Consider the following 23127-nt stretch of genomic DNA (forward strand, 5'->3'; position numbering starts at 1 on the left):
GACATGTGCATGGTAAAGATTCAGCATGTGTTTGCTGAACACATGAATGAACTCTCTAGAGTCCCTAGCTGTCAACAGCGCTCTGTGTCAGCCATGCGTGGTCCGTGGAGATTTTGTTGAATCCTTAAAACTCTTTATTTCATTTTTTGTAATTAAAAAATAAATAAATAAGAAAACTTACACCCAAAGAAGTTAAGCAAAGTTTTTAAGGTCACACAGCTATTTAGGTAACAGAGGATTTGAACCAGGTTTGTTGGATTCCAAAGACAATGCTTTGGAAACCGGAATGTACAGATAAATGCATCATCTGAATTTCATTTCAGGTAAGGCTTAAAGGTGAAGTGGAGGTTTTGACAAGTATTAACGTTTTATGAAGATGTAAGAAATCTCAAAGGTAGCTTATTTTATTACACATAATACCATTTATCACTGTTGTGTTTTTTATAATGTCCCTATTATTAAGCGAACCCATACCTTCCCATCAAAAGCTCCTCCCAAGATGGAATCCCAGTGGGCTCACTTTAGGGGCTTCTAGTCAGTCGACATTTATTAAACACCCACTGTATTTGAAAGAAGCCAGTAGCAGATCTGGCCTCAAGAAGCTCAGAGGGTAAAAGGGAAAATAAATCTGTGTACTTTTCTTCTAAAATTGCCCTTTCGACTGGTGTCAGGAAGGGGAGATGCTGAGTCAGTAGCGGACAAGGTTAGAAGGGTCTGGTCGCTGCACTGACACTTTGTGCCCTGCTTAAGCAGGAAGTCACGCTTTGTAAGTTTTCCTAGGGTTTGCAATCTTCCCATCTTGCTACTTTCTTATCTTCCGTCTAGTTCCCCAGAGAAAAAGCCCACGCTTTTCAGAAGCTTTAAGAAGGGAGGCCTGGGGAAACGGTCCCATTCTGCAGCCAGGCTTCGGGGGTAAACACTAGACAGCGGCAGGTGCAGAGGAAGCAGACTGAGCCCTGAGAGTCAGAGCCAGGCAAGGAGGGCTTTGAACGTCAGGGTGGTCCTGAGAGGTAGCTGGGGGAGGGTATGGGCAGCCCCAGTGGTTCCTTATACACCACCTTACGAAATGGAGAGGGTTAAATTAGTAGTCACAACTCAACTTAAATGAGCATGTAGAGGGATGTCTGAGTGGCTCAGTTGGTTAAAGTGTCTGCCATCGGCTCAGGTCATGGTCTCAGGGTCCTAGGATTGAGTCCCGCATCGGGCTCCCTGTTCAGCCCCCGCTTCTCTCCCTCTGCCACTCCCCTGCTCATTCTCTCTCTCTCAAATGAATAAATAAAAATCTTTAAATGAGCATGTGGGTGAAACCCATGAACTTTCTGCATTCAGAAGCAACAAAAACCTATCTGTGAAATGAAGCACCCATTTCTAAGAAAAAAAATAACCTTACAGCACAGTCATCCTGAAGACCCCAGCGTGGGTCTGGTTGTTGTGGGCAGTAAGCCCCCCCTTCCACCCTCCAGCCATTGATTAGCCCCATTAGCAGATGACAAATGACTTGGGTGGCCCTGGTCCAGTCCCTGATGGACCAGCACACAAAGGATTCAGCCTCCATCTCTAGTAATTGTCTTTTCACTTGGCGGCTCCCGTGGGAGGTTGAAGCTCCAAGAAAGTGTCCCCCCTGGAGCTGCCCATCTGCTCTGGGGCCTCCTTCAGGCCAGCAAGGAAGTCCCTATGCAGAAAGGCTGACGGGACGGCTCCAACCTTCAGGACAAGCAGACGTAATCAAGACCCATCTGTGCCACTGGATGACAAGGACACTTTGTCCAGCACAGGATGACAAGGACACTTTCACTGAGGTTTAGCACGTGCCAGGGGCATCTCCCAGGATTTTCACAGCCACCTAAAATGGAGGTACTATCATCACTTTCATTTTAAAGATGATAAAACAGAGGCCTCGGGAGACGACAGACTTTAGTCAAGGTCACACACAGCTAGTAAGTGGCAAGGCTGGGACTGGACCCACAACGGTTTGCTTCCACAGCCTCTCGCCCCCTGTGCTAGTCTAGCCCTTCTTGGTCCGCTTCTTTTTAAGTTGTGGTGCTTTGGGCTCACGAGTTAAATTCCTCACAGGAGGGGGATCGCTCCGTGGATCACCTCCACCACAGCAGCTGCCTGACGCCGTGAATCACCTGCTTGGAGGTGAGGTTCGCGTGCAGGTGGCCCGCCAGTGGGGACACTGGAGGCAGCCAGAGCCGAGGTGAATTCCTTCCTCACCCCTCATACCCTGGCTGACCTCGGGCAAGGCCTTGCTGTCATCTCAGAACCGAGGATAACCCGCACTCGTACCTCATAGGATTGCTGAGAAGGTTTAAAAACATAACCCATCTTCCTAAAAGATGCCACTTTTATAATAAAGATTCAAGGTGCTTTGCACAATTCTCGGAACACAGTAAGCACTAAAAACTCAGACCTACTACTATTTCTTCACAAGGTCCCAAATGTAACTTCCACAGTCCCTTCTAGTCAGAGATATTCTCTCCCCTTTGAACTTCTAAAGGATGTTAAACTTCCCTTAGACATTCTCTTTACAACTTGTGTCATATAAATAAGGCACACGGGCTTTCTCCTTTTTAAAACAATGTTTCTATTCGAGTGTAGCTGACACAATGTGACTTTAGTTTCAGGTGTATAGATCCTTTTGTAATTCATAAGCCTGATGACTGGATATGTTTTCTCCTTAAAAAAAAAAAAAAAGCTAGAACCTCATTTGAACCTCAAAATGAGCTAGACTCTATGGTATGTGCCATCTTACAGATGAGGAAACTGAGGCCCAGAGCAGTTAAATAACTTCCCCAGGGCAGGAAGTGACAGTGAGGCAAGGACTCAAGTCCAGACCATGCACTCTGGAGCCTGGGTTTGTCTCTGCTTATTGTTCTAAGTACAAGGTTACTGATGCCTCAGACGGGCCAAAGTCCAAACCCCTGCCCACCTCCACCACCTGGTACACCGAAGTCTCAGTAAGTATTTTAAGAAAGAACAGGCAGAAAGAAGAGGAAAGTTTCTGCAGTTATACTGTGACAAATCTCTGGGCAGTGTGTGCCCAAAATCTACACAACAGAGCTCCCTCATAGACTGGCTGAGATCCAGGAAACCCATCCCAGCCTCCAGCCGCCCAGAGAATATGGGGCAAAGTAGATACTATACCAATTATAAAAATGATGATAATTACAGTCACGATGAGGACCAGCAGTCCCTGGATGCTTCCAATCTGCAGGACACTGTTATCGGTGCCTCCGTAAAGGAACTCATTCGATAACCTTGAGAACTCTCAGAAGCAGGTGCCCCATTTTTACACCTCAGGAAACTTTTGCTTTGGTTTTAAATAGAATTTTCGGAGCTTCAAACCATTTCAAAGTTATGTAATTTTTCCCTCATGCTTATAATTTAGGGAGAAGCAGATGGTACACTCGTGTAGACAGCATACACTCACATATAAACACGCCCATAGATACACAGATCTCCTGATTATATAGATGGGTAAACTGACACTTAATGAGCTTAGGGTTACAGTAAATTGGTCTGAGGAGTTGAGCCAAGGCCAAAACCTAACTTAAATGATTCAGTGCCACTATTCACAATAGCCAAAAGGTAGAAACGACTCACATGTCCAATGAATGCTGAATGGATAAATAACACATGGCATACGCAGGTGATGGAGTATTACTTGGCCATGGAAAGGAATGAAGGACTGGCACCTGCTACAACATGGATGAACCCTGAAAATGTGATGCCTGACACAAAAGGTCACATGTTGTATGATTCCACTTAGATGAAATGTCCAGAATAGGTAAATCCACAGAGGCAGAAAGTAGATGCGTGGTTGCCAGGAGCTAGGGGAGGGGGGAGGTAAGGGCCTACTTAACGCGTACAGGGTTTCTGTTCAAGGTGAATAAAAAGTTCTGGAACTCGATGGTGGCAGAGGCTGCACACATTGTGAATGCCACTAACACCACCGAATTGTACACTTTAAAATGATAAATAGTGTATTTTGTTAAAATTTAAATGTTAACAAACAGTAAATGGTTAAATTGGTAAATTTTGTTGTTATGTGTATTTTTACTACAATAAAAAAAGGATTCAATGCCTCTTTCATTGTACATGGGGTCAAATTCCTATTTCTGGTCTTCATTTTCAAGAAACTTCCAAATGTGTCCTCTCCACCTGCTCTCCCTCTCTCTCTCCCATTCTGTCTTTCTCTTTCAATGCCCACCACTCTCCAAATCACACCCAGAACTGCAGCCCAATGCCAACAGTAGCCCTTCCCCTGCAAGCCATGTGCCACCCCATACCATCCGCTGTGTCTCCTCCTGCAGCGAGCCCAGCCCAGGGCCCCCTCCTGCACTTTCTTTGCCTGAAGAACACCCACTTGTTCTCCAAGACTCAACTCAAGCACAACGTCCTTTGGAGGCTCTCACTGAGCCCCTTCCTCGGCTTGGCCTCGCACGGACCATCATGGTACTTGTCACGGTGTGTTGTAAGTATATGCTTTCATACAACAGAGAGGCCTCTGCTGGTTACAAACGTAGGCTTTAGGATCACTGGGCTGTGGTTCAAATGTCAACTCTAGCTGCTGTGTGAACTTGGGACAAATTACTTAACCACTTTGTGCCTCGGTTGCCTATTTTATAAGAATTGGGCTAATAATAATACCTGAAGTGAGAATTAAACACAGAATTGCACACACAGCTTTTAGAACAGCACCTTGTCCCTCCTAAGCACCCAGCAAATGTTAGTGTCATTATGATCCTCACCGTCACCATCATCCTCCCTCTGCCCCAGTAGTTTATGAGCTCCCCAAGCCCAGCACAGGGCCTGCCATAGGGCAGATGCCCGAGAACCATATGTTGAATGAAGTTATGATCCATCTACTCACTTCCTCTCATTTTACTGATGGGAAATTGCAAAAGTGATTGGTCCAGTGGTGCAACCAGCTGGAGGCAGAAGGAGGCCATGAACTTCCCATGTTGGGTCCTCACTCACCACTAAGACACGACGGGGCAACATGTATTTCTATGGAGATGGGCTGCACATCTTCATCATGGGGCCCAAACAAGACTGCCCAAGGAGAGTGAGGCCAGTGCTGGACTCAGCTGCCCCCTCTCAGCACTCAAGGCCTTTCTTTGCCCTACAACAAGAGCTGGAAATATCAGCGGGCAAGCTATAAATAATTGAGAAGAAAATAATCCAGAAATTAACTGAGGGTCTGCCCACGAGTCAGTGGGGCTCCCTCTCACAGGGAGGATGATGCATGAGCTGTCGGAGATAAGACTTTGCTTGGGCATATTTAAGGTAAGTGCAGACAATAGCAGGGCACCCAGGGAGTCCCTTCTGCCACCACCAAATGGGAAACCCCACAGATCAAACCACAAAATAAATGAGGACATTAAGGCTTCATACACTCTGGGATTTGTATTTGAAAAACCAAGACTCCAACTTAAAGTAGCTCCTCTTTTAATGATGCCGTTATCAATCCCAAGAGAAATCACTCTTCAGCACTAGAGGTCTTTCATGGGAGACTCTGACCCACAGTTTTAAATACTCATGGCTGAATATTTATTGACTGCTCAGCATACATACGCCAAGCACTTAGCACAGGGTTTCCCATACATTAACTCAATATTCATTTGATCTTTGTAAAAACCCTGTAAGATGTGAACAACTATCAGCCCCACCATGCAGGTAAGAAAACATCTGTCACATGATTCAGCAAGACGACATGCTAGGAGGTGGGGGAACTGGCCGCTAAACCCGGGAATCTGGCTCCAGTTAAAGGAAGGTGCTCATACAACCGAGGGTGTTGTCTTATAGGGTCCCTGAGAGACGAGACAGAAACATAATGAGAAGCTCCAACATCGTCAGTGGCTCATGACACCAACTGAATGGGCCGAGGTACGGGCCATGTTATCCCCTGAACCTGTAACAGACAGCCCAGACAGCCCCCTCAGGAGCTGGCTGAAGAGTGAACAGCTCTTTGATGGGCACCCACCACTATATTACAAACGGTCAGGAGCAAAATAAATGCAAATGAGACCATGAGGGCAAAAAACGGCCTTCCCAAGTGTATCCCGCCTGCATTGAAACGCCCCACTTCTATCCCTGAGCTTAATATTTCATGCAAAAGGCAACACAGAGATCACCGCGCCAGGAAAGCCCAGGAGAGGACAATCAGGATGACAAATGGAACCCTCCCCTTTGTATCTTGGAAATGCCAAGAGGTATGGGTGATGGGCTGAAATACTTGACCGAACTCTGAGTGAGCCTTTGGCTGAGGCTGATTTATGGGCAGAGTGGCCCAGCCCTCAGCTTTATTTACATTGCTTGGAGCACATAAACTCCAAGAAAATTTAGTGTTTTAATTTGGGATTCTGGCTTGCATTTTTTTTTTTTTTTAAACCATCCTCTTCTATGCTCACTGGAAAATAAGACCACATCACAAATCTGTCCTGGAGGGCTCTTCTGTTTCCCACTTGCCCGGTTCAGAATGTAAGTTCCTTGAGGGCACAGAAAGGACGTGTTTATCATGCATGAAGGATGGTGCTGACACCTGAGCATCGTGCCTCGGTGTGGACACTGCGTGGATCAGGAGGCCATGCACCAGACCAGGAAGCCAGCGGCCTGGTCTAGCCCTGACTCTAGCCCGGACTCTGCTTCAGAGCACTATGTGGACTCTGTCAGCTCACTGGTGCTTTCTGGCCTCAGTTTCCTCAGCTGCTAAATAAAAACTGGATGAGACGGTCTCCAACGTCCCTTCCAGTGTAGTACAGACACTCTGTGATTCCATAAGCCCACATGAGTGCTTTTCTCTGGTGCTTCCCTGTTCTCTCCACCCATTTTTGAGTCCCTCTCTCACACACGTTTTTGCAGAATCATGGGCTTACTTTACCTCTGCTTAACTCGGGGAACACGATATTCCCCAAATTTAACAACCTGTCTACTCTAAGACATTCATGGTTGACAACATGGTTGAGTGATGTTATTAAAGGTCACAAGTTGTAGGAATTTAAAAATGGGAGGGACTTCAGAGAGGTCTTACCCAACGCACTCATTTTGACCCACCCAATGTCCCAGCTCCTCAGCTACCGTCTGCGATGCGTCTTAGGAGTTGTGGCCGATGGAGGTGGGAGTGATGGGACCCGTGTCTATGGTCACACAGCCAGCGTCACAAGGCACTGTGGCAGCTGGGACGCCCCTTTTTGTTCCTGTTTAGCCTCTCAGTTGTGCAATCTGGGTTGGGATCAGTCTTCTGGAGTCCCTCGCTGTGCCCTTCCTCTGCGGCTCTTTCCTCTGGTTTCCAGCAGAAGGCGAGCACCTTATTTGTCCTGGTATCCCTAGCGCCCACCCCGTGCCTCGTCAATTAGAAAACGTGCTTGATAAATGCCAACTGGATGAATTAACAAAAAGAACGAACTCACTCTCCCACCCCAGCGCCTGCTGGGAGGCTGCACAGGTGTGCACGTTGGCGGCACCCATTTACGACCCTTACGGCACCCATTTGCGGCCTTTACGACACTCGCGGGGGAAGGGGGAGCGCATAGCAAGTACCAGGCGTTACGCTCAGCACCTGACACCCTCTTCCTGTGGTCTTACAATAGACCCGGATGTCAGGTTTAGTGTCATGCCTGGGAGGAAACTGAGGCCTAGACTGGAGGGCAACTTGCCCACCTCACACAGCTAAAAAGTGTTGAGAACAGGGTACGCCTCCAGGCGACAGGCTCAAGAGATTTCTGTCCTACACTATAAACACTGAACTCGTGTCAGCATCTTAGTGCATTCAGACAAGTCATTACAGAGAAAGCCAGTGCCGCCCTTTTCTATTAATTACTGAGTCTCAACATATCTCTGGGTTGTACCCAAATGATGGCCTGCTGTGGCTGCTAAAATCTACATTTTCTTTGATGGCCAATCTGAATGGAAAACACAGTCAAGGGAAGATTCCTCTCAGCCAGATCACATTCAGTGTTGCTCTTATTTTTTTTTTTTTTCCGGAACTTCTAAACCCAGTGCAGGAGTTGCTTTGTCAACACACCCGCCAGATGGTCATCCAGGCTCCAGTGTTGACCACGTTCTGCTGGACAGCTCTCCTCCTTAGCAAGGTTGGCGGTCTCTGAGCAGAAACCTGCCCCTCTCTCATGTTTGCTCCTAAGTCCTAGGTGGCCCACCAGCCAAAAATCAACCAAACACAAACGAAAAGAAATGAAACTGTTTGCTTGGGTCTTCCAGGTGATTTTAATCGCAGGTTATAAACCACTGTTAAAAGTATGGTTTATAATGAGAAAGTGCACACTAGCTTAGGATGTTTGCAGTGAAACACTGAAATGATTTTGTAAATGCCATCTTCTCTAATAAATCTGAATGCTGCTGGAGAGATTAGGCCATTACCCAGCACTGGCATAAATGAGAAAATGATATGATGGATCACATGCTTGAGGGGTTTTAGGAGTTAGCTGGAGACGGGGCAGGATGATGCTAGTTAGCAATGGCAGTTAGCCAATCAAATCATATTGCCCGAAATCTAGTTTAGGGCCAGTTCTGCTATTCTGACTTAACTGGTGCTTTCCGATATTCATGCCAGGAAGTTGCTGTAGAAATTTCTGCCTACAGGATGGAGGGTTTTTTTTAAAGTCAAGGGATCAAACCACAGATCAATCTGATTGTGTCACAGTGAGGCAGAACTGAACTTGAGGAACAAAAGAAGGATCCTTTAAAATCAGCAAAATATTCAAAGTTCTGGAACAGTGGCCCTAATTTTCCAAGGCACTTCTCAAGCACCTAACCACACATGACAATACTGAGGACCACTAAACAGAACTGAATACATATGTCCAGATGCATCCAGTAGCAGCAGTTCCTGACCTGTGGGCCACAGAGACTCTGGGTGACCAGAGGGAGCAGCTTAGAGAAAGTCCAAAGGTCTCCAACGTGTTGCCTGTGGGCAGAATGAATCCTTCCTCTTGCATGCATGTGCCATCATTTCCAAATGCATGCAGATGCAGAAGGAGCATCCCTTTAACACTACGGAATTCATTGTACTCTTATGCATTTATGTATTTTTTGAAATAGAAAAATTACAACTGCTAATATTAGGGGCTAGAATTCATTCATTCAAAAGATCTCTCGCTCTCTCTATCATTAAGAAGGGTATATATAAAAACCGGGAACCACTGTTCCAGTGGGAATACAGATAACAAAATCATTAAATCCAGAAGAACACTGATGGTATGGAACAGTCATGTTGGCTGAGGTTTAAACCATTGAAAACTGGCCCCTGGCTAATGTTAGAAGCATGCGCATGCTCCGAAGGGAAGTGATAGTTTTGTTGGTGCTAGTTTGGGGTACATGACCTGTTTCCTCTGAGTACAACCTCCTACCCCAGCCTGCCAGCCTTTGTGAGTTAAGCTTTTCAGTCCTTAAACCTCCTTGTCCGTTCATGTTGCAGACATCTGGATGATTTCTTAAATGAGCTATTTATGGATTCTGACCGCAACGTCAAATACAAGTCTAAGGTACATGTGTGTGAGAAGAACTGGAAATCATACTCAACAGGACATCATGGGAAGTTTAGCTCCTCCCAGGAGCAGGGCCGCTAGGCAACACAGAAATATCAGGAAAAAGACCTGGGGTGTAGAACAAAAATACTCTTGCCTCTGGGAGACAAAAATCGGCTGGGGAAATAAAGAGAATTTCATTCAAAGGTGGGAGAATTCAGTGTTCAATAATACAATATGTTATTAATAATGAAGAGCTCTATCTGCTGAATCCCAGAGTCTGCCGAGCTTTGTGCCAGACACACTATGTGTTGCTCCATCAAACCAATGGTACCCACCCCGGGAGTAATTCCGCGCCCCACCCCCCCAGGGAAAAACACTGGGCAACATCTGAAGACTTTTTTTGGTTGTCACACTATGGGAGTATCACTAGCATCTAGTAGTAGAGACGAGGGATGCTGCTAAACATTTTACAATACACAAGACAGCCCCCTGTAGCCAAGAATATTCTGGCCCAGGATGTCAGTGGTGCCGAGGTTGAGAAACGCTACATGAAATCACCTCAACCACCATGTAAAGGAGGCATTATCAGACTCTCATTCTAGATGTAGACACCGAGAGCCGTAAGGTCCCCCACACAGGAGTCATATCGCCAGGATCTGGATCGGGTCTGTCTCACTCCCTTGAACCCATATATCTGCTATATTACCTTGATGATGGAAGTGACCTCCTCATTTTGCAAATAAGGAAACTGAGGCTCTGATGCCAAGTGTCTCACCCTGTATCCCACTGTGACCAATGACTTTTGTCCCTTCACTGTTCTTCAAGGTCAATAATGATGTCTAAACACAGGTGACTGCCCCTCAAACCACAGAGCTGCCAACCAATGTCTCCTTCTCTTGTCTGTTAACCATTGTACACCCCTAGCGATTGACTTCTTGGTTCTGTTCCTTTAACACTAATTGAGCGGTCTTATTGTTCACATCTAATCCACTAGCTTACTCATTCAATCACCATTTATTAAGCTCTTCCTGTATGCTGAGCACTGGGAAGGTGCTAGAAGTAAACAGGTCAGAAGGCAAATGAAAGAGAACTACAAATTCAGGGGTTGGCAAACTAACAGCCCGAAGGCCGTCTGTTTTTGTAGTTTTATTGGAACATAGCCACGCCCATTCCTTTACTGGTCTTCTATGGCTGCTTTCCCATTATCACAGCAGAGCTGAGGAGCTGTGACAGATATCCGATGGCCCCCAAAACCTAAAATATTTGCTATCGGGCGCTTTGCAGAAGAAGCTGGACAATCCTACACCAGCTCCATCATCCAAGCCACAGAGCAGGTACCGAAGTGAACTCCAGACCAAATCAAGAAGTGTTTCCATTTATGCATGCAACTAGCAACTATTGGCAGTGGGGGAATCTTAAATGCTTAATGCTAATACAAATCTACAACTCAAAAGCACCCAAACATTTTGATCCTTAAAAATACTTTCTGCTTTTCTAGAGTCCATTATAAATAGGTCTTCAAATGAAGTTCAAATGTATTATTACTGCTATGTTGCTGTCAGAGGTTTGGGAAGCCCATAGAGAATGTTCCTCGTCACACTGAAATTAAAACCAAGGTCAGACCCCAAGCATTGGATTAGCTGCTCAGGGGTCAGGTGACCATAGCTGACTGTGTGCTGCACTACAGAGACCTCCAGGTTGATACCCCCTTCCGTTTCTCTAAGATGCAAAAGACCCTGTTCTGATTTTCCCTGGGTTTTCTGCCACACTCCTGGCCCTTGGTCTGTGGATGATTCGGGTCTAGGCAAGAACCTGGAGCAGCAGGAGGTCGATGTACTATTCAGGCACTTATGGCCACAGCAGAAGGGAGAACATGCACCTACATAACCGGTATGTTAGGTGGAGAATTTAAACCAACACGTTTTGGTTGCACATCAACCCACACACCCTGATGAAAGAGACCCCAAAGGTTTAATGGAGTTTCTCTGAAGGGACAATGAAGACAGAAACTAGGCAGATTTATTGAGATGGCTAAATCCTGCCCCTAACACTTGGAGAATCCACACATCCATACATATCCATACACTAAAACCATAGGTCTCTACCCAGATGTACTTCCCATATTCAAAAATCCCAAGTGTCAGTGGAGGTGGGTGCAAAAAATTTTCCTCCAAAGGAGAGTTCATTCAAAGATAGGAAGGTCCCTGATACATCCCTGCCCCGGTTTCTAGATCCCTAATTGCTTGATAGGGAGGCTGGAAGAGAAGCTCTAAGCTTAGGCATTGAGAAGACAGGTCATTTGTAAAACTGTATTCTCCCTTCACCATGGGTGGACATGGGGGCTCAGAGCAGGACAACATAGGCTTAGGGTGACGGTGTCACCATCCAGGCCTTCTAGGACAGGGTGGCCCATGCCCAAGAGGGAGTGGCTAAGGCAAGGTCAGATCTCACCCAATCATAAGCTATAGGCAGCCCTCTTCCGCCACCATGCAGCCAGGCCTGACCTTCTGATGGGAGAAAGAGGGGAGAATTTAATTCAATGACCAGCTCAACAATCTTGAATAAATCAGCTTAAATCACTGTGCCTCAGTTTCCTTATTTGAGAAATAGATTGTTGTGTCTACCTCAATTCAATCATATGGGCCAGGTGGTAGAATCCATAGAGACGATGTCTGTGAATATCTTTTTATACTGAGAAGAGCTGGGTAGTGATATAATTCAGTGCTTCCCTGGTGCCTTCCTTGGTGCAAAGTAAAAAAAAGTGGATAAATGCAGTGGAATCTTGGAAAGTGGGACCAAGCATTGGCTTTGTGGCCTGAGGGTACTAGACCAAGCTTTTGCTTTAGAGGCAAGGTGATATACTGAAAGCGCTGGAAGGTGAGTTCTGAGTTAGCCCATGGTGGAACCAACCCATGTGTTGACCAACCAACTTTTTTAACAAGGTTCTACTCTATTGGCCATTGATAATGACCTGCTCTGTAGAACAGCCAATCTGGAATCATGATCCTTCTCTACAGGGCTTCCATTAAGACTTAAACATGCCTCCTTGCCTCAGCAGGGCTGCCTGGCACCACATCAAATTGCACAGAGAGGAACTGGAACACATCTGCTAGCTAATGGGCCAACAAGTCACAAAATGGCAGCCAGGCATTGCCTTTGTGTTAACTGTCAAAACTAAAGATGTTTCAAATATTCCCTTTTCTCATTTCATGTAGTAAATCTTGTAGGAATAGGAAAAACAATGCACTTGCTGAACACATTAATTAAGATAATCAATATACATATAATCACAGGTCTGTTCTCCCCAGCCATCATTTCTCACGCTCTAGAGTACCGCAACTGTACTCTCCGGGGTCACTATCAAATTTCCAAATTTCCTACCTAACTATCATCAAGAAATGGTGAGCACAGAATTTCAAATGGCAAGACTGGGGGTGGAGGTAGTGGGGAGGGGGGTGGGAGACATAAATCCCATGGTGTTCCAAGTTGTACTTACTGAATTAAAGCAAATACACCATGTTCAATGGTTTTAAACAAATAAATAAACAAAAAAAGTCCAAGTTAATCGAAGAAAATGAGCGAATTCATTTGTGGTGGCTGGCAAGAAGCCCCAGCCTTGACCAGGAGAATAATACGAAGAGTGAGCTTCTTATAAAAGACAAAGGGCTACACCTGCACTGAAATTCATATATTTTCTTGTTCTCTTTGGAGAAAAAGAAAGCTACTATTCAAGACCCAAGCCCTGCATCATCCACATCTTCCTTCTCTGTAAGGAATGGCTTTGCGGGAGCAGGTCCCAGACAGCAGCTTATTCCCCGCAGTGCCCAATCCCAATCTATCCCAAAAAGTCGTACTTTTTAATAATCTCTCATGGTCAGTTTAACCTTTAGTAGCAAAATTAATGTATTTCCGCAGCATGGCTTTATCACACATCACCGCCGTCATGCACATCTGTGAAGGCTTCTGTATTTGTCACTTTATCTATTTTGCCATTACATCTGTGTAGACCTTTTATTAGAAAATGTAATTATGTGTCCATGTCAGTCACACCTACTAGACCATGAGCTCCAAGATAACTTAGTCTGTATCTTATTAAATCTGCGGTCCCTGAACCTACGTGCCCAATCTGTCAGACTGATGGACACAGAGAGAAGAGAGGAAGAAGAAAGGAAGGAGAGAAGAAAGAAGGGGTGGGGGTGGGGTAAGAGTGTAAGCAAAACGGGAAAACCGTCCTACTGGCGCATCGCTATGCTCCTAGCCGCGGCATCTCGATATTCTTGCCACAGTGAAGCAGGCAGCCTCGAGGGTCAGCTGAGCCTGGGTTCCAATGCCCTGTTCTTCTGTTCAGCAGATGACCACTTTCCAGAGCTTGGAAAAGCAACCTAGTCTCTCTAAGCCTCAATTTCTTCATCCGTAGAATGGAGGTGATCACATTCCCTAATGCACTGAGTGAGATACGGAAGTAAGATAGGAAAGCCATCAAGCACATGCACAGTGTCTGGGAAAGCCGAAAAGGGCTCAATGCACCCTAGGTGTTGCTATCACTAGGACTCTCGGACGATCTCAAAAGGACCTCCAACTCCCCAGTTCTGATCCTGGAGCATCCCTTTTTCTAAGAATGAGTCAAACCCCTGCTCAGTGGGGTCCATCCCCTTTCCCAGAAAGGAAAGAAGTTCAAGCCTTCTCTGGGATGCTGTCGAGCCAAAGGCCAGCAGCTGGGTAAAACGAAGGGGGATTCTCACATTTGAACATGGCTCAGCCACTAGTCTGCCCTCTTACCTCTGGCCAGACACCAATCCTTTCTGGCGACAGCTTCTCTGGCAGTGACAAAGCATATTTTGTACAGTGAAGCTCTGAGGGTTTACGATGGATGACTTCGTGTCTGACACGCAGATCCTAATTACAATTGTCATAGTACCAGCTTTAGAACAAAAATGATTTCTTGGGCAGGAGTGGCAGAAACTATGCAGAGCTGTACCGCTTGCTGGTTGAGCCAGCGGGCAGTCCCTGGAGTCACATTCACTTGTGTCTGGATCCTGGCTCTGCCACTTGCTAGAGTTCCATGACCCTGGGCAAGTCACATAACCCTTCTGTGCCTCAACTGTCTCATCTCAGAAATGGCAAGTAAACGTGAAATGAAAGTCCTCGATTATTAAATCAGTGCTCCTCTTGATACCACATGTAATATGATAAGCAGACCAAATTTCACACACTGGAATTAGCAATCAATCATGGATCCCCTCGTTCATTCAACAACTATTTGTTGAGCTCTTGCTACGTGCCAGGCAATGTTTTAGGTGCTATAAGTGGAGCTGAAAATAGATGACACTCTGCTCTCACGAAGCTATCCTTCTAGACTTACAACTAGAGTGCCTGGCATAAAAAGCAGTTCTCAGCCGGGGACCACTTTGGTCCCCCGTGGACATGTGACAACTTCTGCAGATCTTTGTGGTCGCCACAACTGGGGTGTGGAGGGTTCTACTGGCATCTAGTGGGCAGAGGACAAGGATGCTGCTAAACATCCTACAGTGCACACAACAGCTTCCCTCCCCAACGAAGAATCCTCTTGCCCTAAATGCCAACGCTGCTGAGGCTGAGAAACTCTAGTATAAAAGAATCTGTAAAATATTAATAGGTCCTTTGCTGGGCATGGTCTTGGGCAACTGGAGGCTCCCGAGACCACACGGAGGGAAGCTGGGAAAGGGAAGGACACAGGTGGCTGGACAAGAAGGAGACCACAAGACTCCAGCTTCACTGGGGCTCATGCTCCCAAAGAGAGAGAAAACACACAAAGTCCAGAAGCAGGAGGCTCCGAGCCCAGGATGAGATGGTTCTTTTCACTGGTGACCAGTGACCCCCGGGTTGCGGATCTCGCAAGCAGGATCCAGTTCCCTCCTTGTTAGCTAACTTCACACCCAAGTGAGGGGTATCACTGCTCCCCTCACACTCAGTCAAGGACTCAGAAACCACCAGCAGCCTAGGGAAGTAATACTCAAGAATAGAGACAAGCCTACAGCTCCCTCAACCTTCTCAACATATCAAATCAAAGGATGTTTCTGACTTAGGAGACAACACAGGTTTAAGCAGCAGAGGGACCTGGTGGGTTTGAATTCTTGGCTCTGTCACCACCAACCGAGTGACCTCCGACATCAAAGGGGAAGGAGTGAGAGCATGGACTCTGGAGCCAGAGCTTGGTCAACTAACAGCAGAATGCCCTTTTGGGAGTGACATATCATTGCTCTACCTTAGTCTTCTTAGATGTGATATGGGTACAAGAATGGTACCTGCCTCGTAAGTCATTATGAGGAAAGAATGCATCAATTCAGTGCATGAATATAGGAAAGTACTTAGAACAGTATACCTGGCTCCGAGTGGAGACTACGTCAAAGCTTGCTGTCCTCAGCACCATCAGAGTTATTACTATATCATGTGACTTAAACTCTCCCAGTCCCAGCTTCCTCTTTTGAAAAATGGGCCTAAGAGTTGCCAACTCATTGGGCACAGGACTCAACTATGCATGTTAAGCACTTGGGACAATATCTGATATTTATTTATTGAAAAGTTTGACAAAAGCACTGAAACTAGTTCTCATTTAGTCCTATATTGAACTATCCACCAGGTGAAAATGACATGGTGTCAGGATGGTTCCAGAACGCCTAGTGTTTTGTGATATACTCAAGAGGTGAGTTCCGAGAACCATTACGCAAGCACCAAAGGTGAGTGTAAAATATTAGCTCTGGACCCACCTTCCTTGAGAGGGTACTTTGGTCTTAATGATTCACATTACTTCAAACCATCTGCGGGGCTGAGACAGTACTGGTAATAGAAGGCCTGGACACCCCATGGAGGTAATCCAGTGCTTGCTCTGATGGAAGAGGGTGGGGGTGGGGGCTGGGCGAGGCGACTCCTTCTCCCACTCTCCTCCATCCTCCTGCACATCACAGGAGAGCACAGAGGTCCTGGGGGTGCTCTGCCTGCAGAACGGCCTATTAACCAGCCCCATATGAGCTCTCATGCTAGGGTCTCAATTCATCAGAGGGAGAAGGGGACGGGAGTTTTTCAGAAGTCTGACCCATAGGTCTGCCAAGGCCAAGTTAACAAAGACACCAAAACAAATTGAGAACCAATGATTTCCCACCACACAGAAGCCACCTGCCCAAATAGTTGTTCTTGCCAAACTCATTAAAACTCCGTTTAGCTTCTTTCATGTTTCTAGCAGCTTAGGGCTCCAGGGGTGAAGCAGGAATGCCCACAGAGCACGACCTGGACTCCACCACTTAGATCTGAGGTTGCATCAAACAAGCAAGAATGTTCTGGTCTCATCCAACCACATGGGGATCCCTTTGCCTGGCCTTCCTCCACCTTCTTCACAGTGGAGATGGGGCTGGTGACATGGGCCAGCAGGATTCTTACCTGCTCTGAGATGTCAGATGGTCACTCTGTTGGCTTCAGGGAAGCTGTCCTTTGCTAAGTGAGCCTGCCTAAACCTGCTCTGCCTGCATCTCAGATGATGGAGACACGGTGATGAGGGCTTTTGGTGGCACCCCCTGTCATCCCAGGTGTTACTGACCCTGATATCCAGCCCAAACGGTACAGACTGATTTTCATGTACAATATCACTGGCCTCAGCGGGTAGAATGAGTTGTGTTCTTGCCTGACGGAGGGCAGGGAGTAAGAAGCCAAGCGCTAAAGCTCACACAAACCAGTCCAGGAAAAGGTCTGAAAAGAACTGGGGAATTGATGTTGATTTCACTTATCTATATAACTCAGGAATAAATATAGACAAGATAGGCAATGAACATGGCCAGGACCCTAAGCATGACCTTCTGGGCCCCATATGATTTGCACAGTGAGCAGGCAACATTCCAACCAGCACACCCCACCCACTAGGCCCATCTGCCACAAGCTCAGTGGCAGCCGGCAAGTCACACATTATGACCTACAGGATTCCTCAAAAGTGCCAGCAGTCTTGGGGAGCTGGGGGGTAAAGGAATGGAGAGAACATGCCTTGCCTTGCCTTGCCCTGGGAGGATATGGGACAATGCTCCTACTATAAACATCAGATTGGCTTAGACTTCTGGTTAGTATCAAAGGAGTTCTGAAAAGCCTCCATAAATCATGAAATATTGGAAGCATGAAATTAATCAGAGCCAGAAACTTGACTTCAGGGGTCCTCCGAAGGCATTTCCCAAAGACCACGGGAAGACAGTAAATAACAGCCAATCAATAACTAATTTCAACCATGCTGTACTGATCTGTAAGTAATCTCTTTGCAACCACGCACGGTGCTTTTCGGGAAGAACTTTGAAGTCCCATCTCATGACAGCCTACCAGATTAGGAAAAGACACATGTCTCTTTCAGCCCATTGATATAGCTGGAAAACCAAGATGGATGTGACTCGAGGTCCATAAGTTGGGGGCAAGCTAACAGAAGGGGCTAACAGAAGGGGACTTCTGAGATTCCACCCCATTTTGTTCCATCTTCTCTGCCATTTGAAAATTCTTTCTCCAAAAAAAAAAGATAAAAGTCGACTTGAGAAAATAACAGCGTAGGTAGAATGAACTGGGAAGGGGATGCCAAAAGACAGAACTTATTTTGCAAAGCCACAGTGTCTAGTGTTTTGCAGACTGCTCACACATTCAATTCAGTCCAGAGGTAATTCATACTTCACCGCAGAATTTCCACTGTTGTAGTGATGCTAGATAAGAACAGTCAGACCTGAAGTAACAGCCTATGTTAGCGCCTAGGGAGAAAAAAATAAAGCTTGCATCTATTTATGGAAATTGACCAAGGTGTAGGAGAATGACCCTTTTCTCCATCCCAGTCCTAACAAATGCAGTAGGCTCCGAGTCCTCAACACCCAAAAAAGATGCTATCAGCACTCCCACTTGCATAGGCATATAAATACAATTACTTCATTAAAAAAAAAAAAACAACCAACAAACTAATAGCAGTTGGCATACATCCTACGAGGCACAAGTATTTTATGGTATATAGAGTTAACACCTATTGGAATCGGGTACAACGGAGCTTAATTGTTTTATCCTATGCATAGCAAAGCAACCAATTGAATCTAATATTAGTCATTCATCAGATAAATCATTTTCAGAGAAACAAACTGCTATATTTTCCCCTCAAACAACAGCAAGCATTTTAAACACATTTTCCAGAGATGTTACGCCGAGGAAAACAGCTTAGAAATGTTACTTTAAACAAATCCGTTCTCTGGCTACCAACAACAAGACAAATTGGAACAAATGCTTGGCTCTGTTCTTTCCGAGGCTCCTTCTGTCCACCTGTCAAAGGCAGTTCTGACCCCCCCCCTCCAACCCAAGACGCAGCTCCGGAGCTGTGAAATGTGCCGCCCTGCCTGGATACCCTCTACACTGGATGCCAGCATCCTCATTAGGGATTATCCAACTCACTCGAAGCAGGGAGAGAGGAGATGGGCTGGCTGCCAAGTGTTCTTTCAACACAGATTCCGAAAGAAGATCCTGCAAAGTGTCGAAAGCCCAGATTTTCAGCAGTTCACTTTCTAGACTCTGTTACATAGCAACCAAGCCAGCTCACACAGGGTACCAACCAAGTTAATATTTTGTTTAAATGACACACTGGATTAACTCTCTAGGAAAACCCCAAGTGTTCTTCCTCGACTTACCTAGCGTCAGGTGCCATCGCTGGAACAAAACTCCCGTGGTGAATTGATGAGCTTGTGTAATTCAGTAAAAAAAATTTTAACCCAAAATTTGAAAACAGATCTAACAATTTCTTGGCAGGGAGAGCAAGAGTTGACTCTTCCCCGTAACCATTTGTGCTAATGTTATTAAAAGTGCATTAGCACTCATTTAACATGTGCATAATGCCCTTTAGTAAAATATGACTTCTACAAATACATTTTGAAAGATACTCATTTCATTCAAAACTTTGATTTGAAAAAGGACAACTCAATAGCACCAAATGCTTCTAGGGCTTGGGCCCATTAAATCTTCCCAACACAGACAAAATTAAAACAGAAGACAAATTCAGAAGAATAGTCAGGTACCCCCAGGAGCCGAGCTTGAGGTGCATTACGAAGAAGCATGAGGAAACCAATCGACAACACTTTAGAATTAACTTGAGAGAACCCCACGCTTTCCTTTAGGAATACAAAAGCACCAGCCGAAGAAACCACCAGAACACGTGTGTCTATAGCGGGTTTCTGTTCTAGCAGAATGCTGCCATAGGTCATGAGAGCAAACCAAAACAAGAAAATAAAACCGAAAAAACTCACAGAGGCTAACTAATGTAAAAAGTACTGGATTGGGGTACTCCTGCAGAGCTAAAGTAAATGATACCCTACCGGATTATATGGGGGAGCTTGTTCTCTTTTCAACCATAACTTTCGTTTAAATTCACATCAATTTAGAGGAATATGTGGCCAACAATTACGTTGAGTTAAAGCCTTTAACATTTTATTCTCTGATTATAAAATCACTAAATTCCCCCTGGTAAAGGTGTCGAAAAATATCAAGGATACACGGATAAAATCAAGACCATCCTTCATCCAGCCCCCCACAGACGGCTTACTGACATGGGCAGGCATACTCCTAGGAGCATGAGGGTACGTGCTGGTTTTGGGTGTTCTGAAGGATATCAAGAGATCCAAAAGTCATTTCCACAGCCTAGGGCATTTTTGTAGGAAAAGAGAAGAAGGAAACCGCCCCCTGTTCCTCCACTACAACAATTTAACCATCAGCTAAGCATCTCAATTTCCAAGTTGGGTGCATGGATCACCGCCGTACTGACCTCCTTAGCATGCTCAGTCTGCAACTGGACCCAGGACTCAAATGAAAGCCACTTAACTTTTCCTTGGCTGAGAAAAAGGGGCAGACGGTGGGAAATAAACCAGCATTGTTCAGTCCTCCTTACCATGGCTTTTGATTCTTAGCAGAATGCCAGTTCTTAGCTATTTCTTTAATGTTGGAAGAGCCTCTGCCTATAAAGAAGAAAGCATTACCATGCAGTCTAGCTTCCTTTTTTTTCTCCCTCCAGATGCCAGCGGAGAGCATCTTTCCACACAGTGACAGCGCAAGGGATAAATGACAGAATAAGCAGATACCCACCTTGAAAACTGCAGCAAATAACAGCTTTACAACACCTTCCCACCATTACGTCATGGCTACTTCAGTCCCAAATTCCCGCCCTAATTCCTAGGACTTCTGACTGACTCCCCGAAGTACCAAGTTAACATGACTTGGAATTCGGCATAAAACTAAGTACAGGCTTAACATCTCGCACCAGGAAAAGCACACCTTCCCCAGGAAGGTAAGGAGCAAACAGAAACTGATGGAGAGAAGGCATTAATATGAACACAGACACTCTCTCGCAACACTTAGGAGAAGCTCTCGGAACAACAAAACCAGAAAATTCCTCTGAGCCACTGAGCTATGGGTACCTCATACTTCATCAAGTGACATATTTATACAAGTGGCCCTCCTAGACTGGATCATTTTTCTCTGTCAGATTCTGGATTTCAGCAGTTTAGTTTATTAATCAAATGATATTAATAATCAGTGATACCATTTCTTAAAGAGCAATTAGGCAAAAAAAAAAAAAAACAAAAAACATTGAAAAGCCAGTCTACCCTTTTACTTTTCAATTCACAGAAACCCAACAGGACATTTTTGGATGCTTCCTCCACCTTTAACCCTCCCCGGGATTTCAGGGTTCATCACTGTCAATGCCAACAAGGTCCAGCTGTCTTTTTTCCCCCTCCTCCTCTAAAATGCAAAGAGTCCCTTCCAGCAGCAGCTCCCTGCAACCCACCATCTAAACCTTCATTTCGCCAGAAGCCCATCATCACTCAGCCTTTGAGGTCTAAGATTTCCCCCTGGAAAGTGCTCTTGGTGTTTGTATTTGCTGGAAATTTAAACTCCCTGCTGAGCAGAGCATCTACTGTTGCATCGATATATTCCGCTGTCTGCGCGATCTCAGATGGGGAGAAAATAAAGTCCAGATGCAATTGAGACAAGGGATTTGGCATCCGTGGAGAAAAGTGCAAGCCAGTCCAATCCTCTACCCCAACCAAGGCAGCAGAGCCCGGAGCTCGCTCTCGGGGAGAGTCTCTCGGAAGGAAGGAGCCTCCGGAACTGGGGGGGAGCTGTGGCATTCACCCCCACCCGGGGTGGGGGCAAAGGCCCGGGCACGAAAAGTTTGCCCACGGAGCTGGGGGCTGTGTGCCACCTAAAGGGCACTTTCTGCTGCGGGAGGGGCGCCGCCGGCTGCGCCTTGCTCCCGCTGGCCGGGGCCGGTGTGACGGCGTGAACCCGTGCACACTGCGCCGGGGTTTTCCTTAATGACAGCAGCCTGCAACTCCCGGCCGGGGAGCAGCGGTGGCCACCGCCGGGAGGACAGGGTTACCAGCCACAAGGCGAGGCGAGCTCGCCCCGGGCGTGGGGGCACCGAGGCCCCGGCCACCTCCGGCCCGGGTCCTGCTCGCTCGCCCCCCCCCCCCCCCCCCGCCCTGGGCGCCGGGCGATCCCTACCTTGCGCGCCGTGCTGGTGGTTCTCCATGTTCGCCGCCGCCGAGTCCGCCGCCGCCGAGGCGCTGGCCGCTGCTCCCGGGCCCGGGCCCGGGCCGCCGCCGCCGCTCAGTTCCGCCAGTCTCCGGTTGGTGGCCGTGAGTTCGGCTCGCAGGTTGGTCACCTCCTGGCTGGCCGACTGGACCGCCCCATCGATGCGGAGCGCGAGCTGCTTATTGTCTTCCATCATGCTCAGGATTTTGGCCTGGGGGCGAGAGAGGTGACAAAGAGCTGCATGATGCGCGGGGTGGGGGGGGGGTGGGGGCGCGAGGCCGGGCACCCCCGGCTCTACCTGTTGGGTCCCCCGCGGCCCGGCTCCCCCGCGCCCCGACCCCCAGGCACCGGCAGCGCCGGCTCCTCCGGCGCAGGAATGACAGCGGCGCCTCCAGCCGGAGCCGCGGCGGTAGCGAGGCGGCGGGGGGAGGAGGAGGAGAAAGAGGAGGAGAAGGAGGAGGCGGAGCAGCGATCGCCGAGACCCCGGCGCCGAGCGCGGCTCGGGGAAGGACACCGCGCGCCGCCCGGCACTCTTTCACTGGAGCCTACCATTCGCCGCGCGCTCGGGAGGGGGCCCGGGCCGGGGCCCCGGGCGCACCCTCGGCCTCCCGCGCCCCCCACTTCGGGGACACACCCCCCCGGGGGGCGGGGGCGGCGGGCGGCGGCCGCGAGTGGGCCGAGGTGGCGCCCCTGGCGAGGGGTAGGGGGCGCCTGCTCCAAGGCCGGCCCTCGGTCCCCTCCCGGGAGCGGTGGGGCAGCCCCCGCCCTGGCTAGCAGGCGCCCCGCGCCGGGCCGGGGTTGGGAAGGGGGTGGGTGCTCGGGAGAGAGGGGTGCTCGGGAAAGAGGCCGGGGAGGGGAGCAACGGGGACGGAGCTCCAGGGGAGGGGGCAGCTGGCGCGATCTCGGGGCTGGAGCTTTGCTTTCCTTAAAATGCGGGTAGGCAATGTGCAGCGGGGAGTTGAGCTGGTGCCCTGAGTGCCTCTCACTCTCCACCCCACTCCATCTCCACCACCGCCACCTCCTCCGCCCCAACCTGCACTGTGTGTCCTCCCCCGGGGAGGAGCTCTCCCGTCCGGCCCCA

The 23127-nt window shown here is 47.6% G+C and overlaps 1 protein-coding gene across 6 annotated transcripts in view; it reads right to left on the reverse strand.

Annotated features, from left to right (window-relative positions):
* The window catches only part of KAZN (kazrin, periplakin interacting protein), a 1052477-nt gene that overhangs the window by 407556 nt on the left and 621794 nt on the right, over positions 1-23127 (reverse strand). For 5 of the 6 annotated variants that reach the window (XM_032393243.1, XM_032393251.1, XM_032393236.1 and 2 more), the window contains one exon: positions 22017-22257. In XM_032393243.1, the coding sequence (XP_032249134.1) occupies positions 22017-22257 (241 nt within the window). Of the gene's footprint in view, positions 1-22016; positions 22258-22344; positions 22530-23127 lie in introns of those variants that run through there. The other variant, XM_032393270.1, reaches the window with a different exon arrangement.

The sequence above is a fragment of the Phoca vitulina genome, unplaced genomic scaffold, assembly GCF_004348235.1.
Source record: "Phoca vitulina isolate PV1807 unplaced genomic scaffold, GSC_HSeal_1.0 scaffold2, whole genome shotgun sequence".
Lineage (NCBI taxonomy): Eukaryota > Metazoa > Chordata > Mammalia > Carnivora > Phocidae > Phoca > Phoca vitulina.